This window comes from Seriola lalandi, unplaced genomic scaffold, assembly GCF_002814215.2.
Source record: "Seriola lalandi dorsalis isolate HSWRI2012SDOR001 ecotype SW California unplaced genomic scaffold, Sedor1 jcf7180002054425, whole genome shotgun sequence".
In the NCBI taxonomy this organism is placed as follows: domain Eukaryota; kingdom Metazoa; phylum Chordata; class Actinopteri; order Carangiformes; family Carangidae; genus Seriola; species Seriola lalandi.
In genome coordinates, this window is record NW_019524978.1 from 1,764,603 (window position 1) to 1,775,414 (window position 10,812).

At 43.7% G+C, this 10,812-nt stretch overlaps 1 protein-coding gene across 1 annotated transcript in view; it reads right to left on the bottom strand.

Annotated features, from left to right (window-relative positions):
- Positions 1 to 894: 894 nt before the first annotated feature.
- emc2 (ER membrane protein complex subunit 2) overlaps positions 895 to 10,812 on the bottom strand; it is a 24,919-nt gene continuing 15,001 nt past the window's right edge. The window contains exons 8-11 of the mRNA XM_023410513.2: positions 8,902 to 8,983; positions 8,551 to 8,661; positions 6,649 to 6,753; positions 895 to 1,561 (exon numbers count right to left, since the gene is read on the bottom strand). Of these exons, the coding sequence (XP_023266281.1) occupies positions 1,475 to 1,561; positions 6,649 to 6,753; positions 8,551 to 8,661; positions 8,902 to 8,983 (385 nt within the window). The 3' untranslated portion in view covers positions 895 to 1,474. The remainder of the gene's footprint in view (positions 1,562 to 6,648; positions 6,754 to 8,550; positions 8,662 to 8,901; positions 8,984 to 10,812) is intronic.

Sequence of the window (10,812 nt, forward strand, 5' to 3'; positions counted from 1 at the left end):
CTCTTCAAACTTCAACTCTTCATTTAGCCTCAGCCTTTTCCTGTAAAAATAACTCAAGTCAGTTTATGCTCAAAAGTCCCCTGGCTTTCATTGGTTCCGCCAGATTGGTGAGGCAAATCAAATGCAGACACATTCATCCACTGACCAAGGCCAGAGAGTATTAAAAACTTGAGAAAATGGCTTTCCACACTCCGGGCTTTTGAGCTGGTGACCTCTTTCAATTTAAAGGCTGTCCAAAAAAGACCATAAACTCAACGCTCAAGTTTTCCATCAGCCGAAGAGTGAAATTATGAGACAATTGCCATGACTTAATAAACAAAAGAAATGGAAGTAACAGCTGACCCTGCACGAGTGAGCGACAACTTAGGATGAACATTTGGATCGATTCAGATTCAACAATTACAGGACCAAGTGAACTGAGTGTCCTGCTCTGACAGCAGAGGAAACCAGGGCTGCCTCTCGCAGTACTAAGATGTCTTTCTTCCTCCGCCTGTCATGCATGTTCCCAGATTCATGAATAGAATTTTTTTTTTCTTTCCAACTTGTGGCGTGTTAATTACTGGCAGCATTCTCCAAGGCTCTTTAAACTGAAATGACAGAGGTGTTCTTCAGTGTGCTGAAGTTGGTTCAGCTGCTGTCCGGGGTAATTGAAAGGCAGGATTTCCCAGCTGGAATCACTGGGAACGGAGAGGCCCCTGTTGTTGCCACTGCTGCCTTCATAATGACAAATGTCTCTTATCCTTTTCCAGGGTAGTTATAGCAGGTTCAAATGTGTCAATAAATGCCACTTCTGAGGACAACGTGACTGTTACGATACATGGAAATCCAAATAAACAACCCACTAACTCTGCTCCTACATGGCACAAACACTCATGAAGAAAATGCATTTTCAACTCAGCAATCAGTCCTACTTTTATTAAGACATTTTGATAAATTTGACAAAAGAAAAAAGCATTTTTATTAAAGATGTTTCATTTACAGATAGTACGGAAACAGTAAAGGACCTCAGTGCAGACAGGTGGGATCTCCATACTGTCTTTATAAATAGCAATTACTGTACAGCTTGTTATCTTTCATGGTTATAGCCTTGATGTGGATGCGGTAGTTAGTGACATCAGTTCAAGGTTAAACTAAAAGACAGTATGGGATGGGGAGGAATAGTATAGACCAGTCTGAGGGAAATCACAGCTGGGTTAATACTATGCAGAACTTGTTTAAATAAGTTGGAGTACTTGGATTTTGATGCTGTATGTACCAGATGGGTGGGCAAACCTTTGTACTTGAGGGGAAGACATGGCTTCCATTGTCCATGTCAAGTTCACTCAATTACAGAACCGAACTTGAAGGGATAAAGAAAAAGAAAATTAGTTTAAGATATGGCTCTGGTCACATTGCGAGGCTATTTGAGCTGCCATGTTGCTCCAAGTGACTGCGTGTGAACAGAGGGGAGGGAGAAAGGTGTGGACGAGGGAACCTAGGACATGGTGATCTGCATGGACTCCAGCATCTCCTCCACTGCCTTCATGGAGCATTTGTTCTCCTTGGTCCCACGACCGGCCAGCTGCATGTCAGAGAAGCACGGTGAGAGACAGAGAGACAGGGAGAGGGAGCAGGGGAGAGGAAAAGAGAACATCAGCTCATTAGGTCTCTCCGCCAACTCAAGTTATGGGGAGCCAAACTCACTTGAACACATTGATAACATCATCCTCCCTGTACCCTAAGCATCACTGTCCCAGAAGCAACAATGATCCGAGACACAACAATGGTCATTAGATAAAATTGATAAAGAAGTCATGCATAGTAAAATAAAACCTCTAATTTGAGGAGTTTTCCTAAACTGTTTCATAAGCGCCATTTTTCTGTCTATGTGTGTGTGTGTGTGTGTGTGTGTGTGTGTGTGTGTGAATCCCACATTAGTCTACTTCCATAGCCTCTAGTACAGGAGTACATAACACTGCACTCTAATTTTAACACTGTCCACAGGGTTTCACAGGAAGTGCCGCAAATTATAATCCACAAACACATACAGGATTACTCATGCATGCACATACAGGCACACACTTTTTCTACCCAATTAAACTTTTTGCAACAGACATGGCGTCCCCTCAAAACACACCAAAGAGAAACACAACTTCCTTCACCTTGGGCAGGAGACCAGGGAGATAATAAAGGGTCAGTCAAACTCATCTCACCCACATTTGCGACCAACATACATTTTTATGAAATAATTTAATATATACCATAAAGCAACTGCTACGTTCATCATGATGAGACAATATGGCCTGTAGTTCCATCATATGCCAGTGTTGCTCATTTGCAACACATTTCCTGCAAGCTTTAGTCTGTACAGTGAGACAGAAGTTAAAGTTACCTTAAGAGTAAATAAACAAGGCTTTGAGTCTGCAGCCATACTAGCAGCTCTGCAAAGGCTGTACTTGTGCAGTGCTTTAAACGGAACGCTAACGTCAGCAAATTGACATGCTCACAACACCAGCTATACAGCATGTCTATCATCTTCACCATCTACCTTTAGCGTGTCAGCATGTTAACATTTGCTAATTAGCACTAAACACAAATGTAATAAAATCTAGGAGACAAACAATGGTGTTCAAAAATTTCAATTTAAACTTTGGAGTCTACTTCTGAGTGGTTGTATCAAAAAAGACACTGTGGCAGATAGCAGGAGACAGTGATACATCACTTACAATTCAAAACCTGTGTAAGTAGAATCCCAGGAAGAATTTGCTGTTAAGGCTGACAGAAAGCTGCAGCGAATCAGTCAGCATTTCACAATCCAGGTACACAACATAGAAAAATATCTGCTGCTCTGTGGAGGCAGATGTGTCAACAGCTACATCTCAGCTGAACAGCAAAGGACAAGCAGGAAGCAACAGCATTACAGGGTCCTTTCAATTAAATCATTATGAAAACACCATTACCCCAAGTCAAACACAGGCAGGGGATACCATTTCAACCACATGGCAATACTGCCTCTGGACAACAGAGCACATTCCTCATGTCCAAGGTGAGAGATGAGCCCCTAGAGAGGGTGTGCACACTTGATCAGACAGAGGCAAAGGCTCATACACATTGTAAACACAATAATTTCAATACTTCAACACACACAGTCGACTGAAGAAACTTAAGTCTTGTGCTTTCACCAACGGTGGTTTCTTGGGTTTTTCTTCTGCAATCACATACAGTCCCTCCTAAAAACAAGACAAAGCTCAATCCTACATTCATCATCAGGTGCTGATTTTAATGCCGTGACACATTTATTCATTCAACCTCCAGTCCGCCGCAGGACTCTACAAACAGGAACTTACTGCAGCCTAAAACTAGCCAATACTCTATTTCCATGGCAAAACTTTCTTCCTTTTTCTTTTGCCGAACTCAGAGAGGGCAGCTGGCTAAGGTGTGCAATTGGCTACGTAATTTCCAGTGGTGACTCATTCTTCTAGATTTAGGGTGTGTGTGCGTGGTGGGGTAGCTATAATGATCAGTGCATTTCATTGCCTTGCTGCCTAATGCGCCATTACCCCAGGCCCAGTAGTCAATTATCTCCTCAGCCTGAGGTGAGACCACCACATTAACTCTTGCCCTGTTCTACAACAGTAGGAGCAGACCAGACAGCTCCACATCTATTTAGAGCATCTGATAATAGAGTCATGACGCAGTGGGAGCCTGTGGTCCGTGACAGAGGAGCTAATCAGAGAATCTGTTTAGAGAGCTAGGGCAGGAGGGCAAGCCATGTAGGGCTGCTTTAAAGACCCCTGCACCTACAACCCACACATCTCCAGGTCTTTCACATGTCAGCCCACCCCACCGAGGTAATTATATTTTTTTTGTTGTTGTTTTTTTTTTTTTTTTTTTAAACGCGCCCGTCAGTCGTGACCTCTCGCTGACGTCTGCTCCCACTTGCACTCACCTGCCCACCTTTTTCTCACACTGAGGTATGACAATCACCAGGTACTGGGGCCTAATAAATGTGGACGACTGACACGAGTAACACTTTAAAGGGGCCATCAATCAGCCAGCACAAGCCCACAGCAGCCTGCAGCTGTCTGACTGAGGCCCACACCGCCGCTCCCTTTAAAGATCTCTGAAGTCATTTAACTGGAGGTGGGGAGCAAAAAAATACAGGAGGCAACCGAACACCTTTTCATTTAACTTGTCTCACACAGCAACCAAAAAAAAAAAAAAAACATTGTACAAGTGCACATGTGCGTGGTGCCAGGCTTGCATACACATACTCTACATATACACACACTCACAGCTGAGTTGAAATCCCAACTACCTCACTATTACTAGGCAACTTAAACAAATACAAGAGGTTGTACACCAGGGGAGAAAAAGAGGGGAGGGGATGCAGTTTACATCATGCTCCCTGGAGGACAAAGGTGTGACTGTCTGAAGTATCTCATTATCATCACCAGGGGGTCACAACCACATAAACTCTAACTGTTTAACTCTTCAACTTTGTCCACTGGTCTCTAACAGTAGCTGAACTATTTCAGTCTGTCATCATAACAACTCAGCCAAAACTATTTTCCTCTGGGCCACTAGAGCATTGACAACTGAAATCTATGCCCTTTCATCTGTTTGTAACAAGCGCTGTTAAAGACACGCGAGACAGTATCTGGGTAGCGAATAGCCATATATTTGATTCATTACAAACTCAGATGTTTGCTCCCTGTCTTTGGGTAAACCCTCTCCCACACCTCCCTGGCAATGAAGAATATATTTAAGAAAGGAAAACGTGTGCTACACTACTGGTTATGCTACTGTATAATCCCTGTAATAAGTTTCAAATAACACCCCAAAGTAAAATGTTATAACAGGTCTGTTTCCAAGTTTGTCTGATTTACTTTAATGTATCCTAGCAATGGGCACTAATCAGAATTATGAATTATATATGAATTATTATAATGAATTCATAATACATTTGAAATGATAATAGAATCTGGTGTATTTGGTGTAATATGTCCACAGGAAATAGGGTTAAGGGTGTTATCTGGCTGGCAGCCCTTTCACTTGCCCTTCTACTCAACTTCAGCTGTCCTGTCAAAGCCTGATTCCTCTGACCCTTCATTTCTGTCCTCTAGATATTTGGTCACTACCAAGTTTCCTCCAAATATGAATTTCATTTCTAACACTTTGTCCCTCCCCTTCTTCTGGGCCCCTGACTTGGGATTTAAAGTTTGCACTTTGAGATATCCATCTTGTCCCCTGCTGGGATCAAAGACTTCCTAGGACAGCGAGGTAAGGGTCAGAAGGCATACTGATCAAAGAGAGGAGTATTGTGGAATGGAGACATTTGATTGGCTAATCTTGTTGACCAAAACCACCTCTAAATTTTTCTATTCATTAAATGCAAACCTAAAGGAGCAAGCAGAAGCTTAGAGCTCTTCCATGACACTTCTGCATGAGCTCCAAAAGAGACGAGACACTCACTGTGACGTTACTTACATGCACACTTCTTGCAACTGCGCGCTCGACATGTGAAATGTGTCTATAAGGCAAGGAGAGCCGAGTGTGGTGAGACGAGGTCTTTAGAGGCTCAGCGGGGAACCTCTCTCTCGACAGGACCCACACATGCTGAGCAAGGAACCACTTATTACACATTTAACTGTCGATGCCCAAATAAGCAACACATATGGCCCGTATGGGAAATAAGTTTTCTCTTAAATATGCTTTAATACCTAGGTTGCCATGACAACGGCATAAACCATTTTAGTGATACCATCTGAGCCGCTCCTCACTTTTTCCCCTCTTTACTTTGCATGCATGTGCAGATACTAATATGCGGGCACACGTACATTTTCATCATTCATCTCTCTTTTCTGCCCACGTTCTTACTCTCTCTTTGGCAACAGGTCAGAGACAAAACAAACACCTCAAGGGTCTTAAACTTTTTCTTCTCAAGCATCCTCAAATGGGTTCACTGGCCAGTGGTAATAAAGTTTAATTTCAGGGATCCCTATATGGGAAGAAATTTGAAACTATTGATTTAATATTGTATGTAAACACATAAACACTGCAACACTGAATTTTATAATAAGGCTCATAGGGACCTACTAATCTCAATTCAAATCGAAGGTGACTGAACCCCACTTTGAGAACCCATGAACTAGACAACTCTGTGCTTCAGTCTGGTGCGATTGTTGTCCTCGGAGAATCAGATTGTGGCTTTGTGAGAAGCTCATCTGTGAAGCCAGGGTGTGGGATGCAGTCTTAGCAGACATTGTGGCCTTAAGTCAACACATTAACAGTAAATGTACCCAGACAAACTGAAAGACAACAGGGCTGTTATTCCAACACTGCAAGTCAAAGGCATCCTTCAGGATTGCTTTGCATTCAGGGGTCATTTGGTGGTGGTGAATACTTTTTGCATACTATGCAAATGAAGGGGAATTCTGGACGTCTGGATGTTGTGTGCAAATATCCCATGAAAGCTAAAACACAACAGAAGAGTCATATGATTGGTGGTTTTCAGTGTCTGGCGAAATGAAGGGTGATGTGGGAAAAAGTAAAAAGATGTTTCTGAGTGGAAGGCAGAGACACAAAAGATATGAAGGCAAGAATAAAATACATAATAAAGCTAGATGCTCTTATATCAAGCATTATGAACATCTATATGTGACTCACCTTATAGGCTCTATTTATTTGAGTGGCAGCCCAAGCAGCGTATTTCATATTGTCCTTCTTCACCTTGGCACTAACTTTAGGACTGGCAGCGATGTGACTTGCAGACTAGAGGAAAAAATGGGAGGAAGAAACAGAATGAGAGAACAGGGGAAGGGGTGTTCTTATATCAAAACTTGGTGAAACAGCAATAAAAGCATAATTGAGATGAATGTGCAACCACTCTTACCATCTACCACTCCACTAGTCATTGTGGCAGAATGGAGAGAAAAAACAGACCTAGGCCTGATGACACAGGAGAAATCATTTATGGGGGGAAAAAGTGAGTGTTTTAATGCTTCATACGTAAATTGTCACTTAACGGGGCCTAATTTCTCCAACACCATCGATTCCTGGTGATGAAAGGACCTTGTATGTCTTCGAAAAAAGGAAAACCCGGCGCGCAGTGAGAGGAGAGCCGTGTGAATCACGGTCTCTGCCTGCCCCGACAGCTCCCCTCCGAACCACAAATCCCATGTCTTTCCCATGTTCCTGCCATCATCTCCACACAGCAAACCCCAGAGGGCTTACCCTGCCTGCACTTCAAAGCCCTCCCTACCAGTGTGCTGAAACTTTAACTACACACCAATCAACCTGACCCTGCTTTTCTATAAAATGGTTTGGCTTCTGTATTTTTTAGTAAGCATTTTCGTTATTTCTATTTTTTTTTAACTCAAGAAAAAACCTGAGTTTAGATGATGTCAACCCAGACAGGCTATCCCCGAATAACAGCGTGCACCATTATGGAGGGGAATCCCCACGCAAATGTTGTGAGTAACTAACCCACAACCCAACTGTGGTCAGTGCTACCAGGTCTTCTGTGGAACTGACTCAGATGGTCTGAGATGGTGAAAGTTTGATGCCCTTTCACTGAACTTCTTGCACCTGTCAGGGGCCGAGCCACCGAGACAAGCTGACAATCCGCAAAACACACACACACGCGCGCACGCGCACGCACACACACACACACACACACAAACTCCTCAGACAGATCTGTGCCTGATTAAGAATAAACTCCCACCTGAAGTATCCACTAAAGAGCCGAGTGTCAGTAGATGCCTTGTCAGGAAGCCGTACAGGGCCTGCTCTGTCTCCAGACGAATGTGAGATTTAACAGAAGCGAATGTCTTGGTTTGACCCTGCCCTGTTTCTCCTGTACTCTGCCTAAAACCTCTGAGCGGTTTCAGAGGGGAGGGGCTGCTGTGAGGTGTTTGGAGTACCTGAAGAATCCCAGTGCAGCATGAAGGAAAACACTGGGGCTCTCTGTGTTCGACCTGCTTCCCCTCTCCACCTTTTATTCCCTGCACCGCGTTGTTTGTGTTTTTATGTCAGGTCTCACTTACATATGATGCATTGGCGCTAGCAGACAACATCCTGTTTAAACAAATACGTAGATGAAAGCGCTGGTCGGCCAAGACTACAATCAAACTGGCACCTGGTTTGATAATTTGCCAGTGACAAAATGCTTACAACAGTTGTTCTGCTCTAGCTCTCGCTCTCTCTGTCTCGTGTGCTTCTCTCTTTTTTACCCCGTGCCTACTTTATTTATTTAAGTCATAAACATAAAGATGGTCTCACCAAAGGGGTATTATTACTAAAATAAAGAGCTCCAGAGGGGCAGACTTTTCCGATGCTGGAGTTCACCGTCTGAGTCAGCAATGAGCTGACCTGTCTGAGAGCCCCTTCTTCGCTCCCCCCCAAAAACACGCTTACACACACACACACACACACACTACAGTCTTGCTTGACACACTCAGTGGGCAGCTTCAACCTTGACAAACCACAGGGTTACAAAAAAAGTTCTACTGTTTTTTGGGGTTTTTTTCTTTCTCTTCCCACTTTCTCTCCATGCAAAGCAGTACTCACCATGTACAGACCAAACAATGCCCTCATGTTTCGGTTGTTCAGCCTCAGCGCCTGGGCAAAATACTTTCTGGACAGCTCCAAGTTTTCCAGGCCCCCCTGAGTGTACTTCACCTGTGTTAGGAGGCATTAAACACGGCCAATAAGCTGTGCTAAAGGGCAGTTCACGCAATGACAGCATGACATCTGAATAAGCAACACATGACAACCCCGTGTAAACACATCTCCTTTCATGAGCCTGTATTCCCAATGACGTTAAGTGTGTGTCGCTGACTCTCTGTGTTGCAGAGAGAGGCACCATTCACATTTATTCCACAGTTTGCCCCCATGCTTGATGACGGACATGCAACCTACCTCAGCGTACTGCTCACAGTACAAGTGATTGTGAGGATTGGTCATCATTAGCTCCTCCAGACAAAACGCGGCTTTTCCATAGCTGTGGAAATGACAAGGGAAACAGTAAGGCGATTGATACAGCTGTGGATGTGTCATCCTTCAGCTTGCTCAACTGTGAAGCACAACATCTATGCCCAATAAATTTACAGGTATAAATTTGAATTGAAAACTACATGGGGTACAGGTCAGTTTATATGCGACAGACTTATAGCCAATGTTGCAGAGATCTGTAAAGATCCGCCACATGACATAAAGTTTATTTAAAGGTTTACAGTAAAGGTTATGCCGTCCAGACAGCTGGCAAAGGTAAAAGCCTATCTAGTGTGGTGATTCTCCCTCCTTTGGGGACACTGAGGATCAATCTTGTCCGTCTGTGTGTTTTTTCAGCCTTTAATGTGTAGTTAACTACCTTCCTGAGGTCAGCACTACAGTAAAAGCTGGCACACTGTGCCTATACTCAGATGAGATCACTTCTCAGCAGCAGACTGCTGAGCTGTTGACCTCACACTAATCTGCTGCCACTCCACTTCTAATACACAGTTTCCCCTTCACGGTACCAGGCCAAGATGAGCTAAGATACAGTATATCATTGGAACACAAAGCCATAAAATGTGTATACACCTAACAAAATAGAAGCCAACACACAGACCAAAGCAGAAGCAGACCTAACAGCTGAAAATGGGGCTACACTGGCTGTCTATCAACACTTTTAAACTAATTGAAAGTTAAGATTCATTTCTTCTATCTGAGCTTTTGTGCTTCTTGAGCAGTCACTTTTTCACTCTGCAAGACTATACATATTTCTGAAGAAACCTTACGACCAAGAGACCGCTGTTTGTGTCAAGAGGCGCCTAAAGAAAGGGACTTTTTTCACTGCTTGTGAGAAATGAGGGAAATGCTAAGATGTAGAGTTTTTTGTGGGAACCAAATGATCAAAATGCTGCCTGCCACAACATGAAGAACCTATCAGTCTGTTTAAAGTCTGCCATGGTAACTAGCTGAAAGATTAACAGCATAGGAGGGGAAAGGAAGGTGCGGACAGAGAAAGAAAGAAATAAACAGGGGGAAGGGGTTGAATGGAGGGGGAGATCAGAGGGCTTGGATGGTTGGGGGCTGCTTACAATTACCACTTCCTCTCCATAAAGACTTTCAGATGTGCTCGTGCAGTGGCCGTGGCCTGCAACAGAGCCCGCTCCATCAGCCATCAACCAGAATCTTGTACCAGAGCCAGACCCTTACCTCTTCTGCTCTTCCTCCGAGCCATCTAACCCCACCATCACCGAGCTACTCTCTACGGCTGCTCCTAAGCTCACTCCTTACCACAGCGCTTGAGTAAGGTTGTAGCCACCATCATGTGCGAGACTGTAAGAATCGTATTTGTTTCTTTTGGAGGTTAGTAAAACCATCAGCAGTGGCTTTCCCCCATTTCAATACCACATTCTGACTGCATATAAGACAAAAATGGATTCAGACTGTCTAAAGTATGTTTGAAAAAATTATTACTATTTATCCTGTAATTTCGGATGACCAGTCCAATTTTGTTGAACAGTCTCATAAGATGGGTCAGAGTGAGAGCCAACAGCAGATTCCAACAGTGGCTCCGTGCAGTACTTGCAAACAGACGAAATAATCTCCAGTCTAAACACTGTTGGCATGAGGATTGTTTTAACAGTGTCAACTCAGAGGCTATTAATTACATTTTTAATGTGTTAACACCGATGCCTGCTGCAACCCTAACAATGGCAGTGCAGACACACACTGCTTTATTTATTTTTAGCTCCCAGGGTGTTGTGCAGTGAGGGGAGGAGAGTTTATTTCTCTTGCTCGCCTCTCCATCAGCCTCTGTTTTCTCTGGCTGGGGGGTGGGGG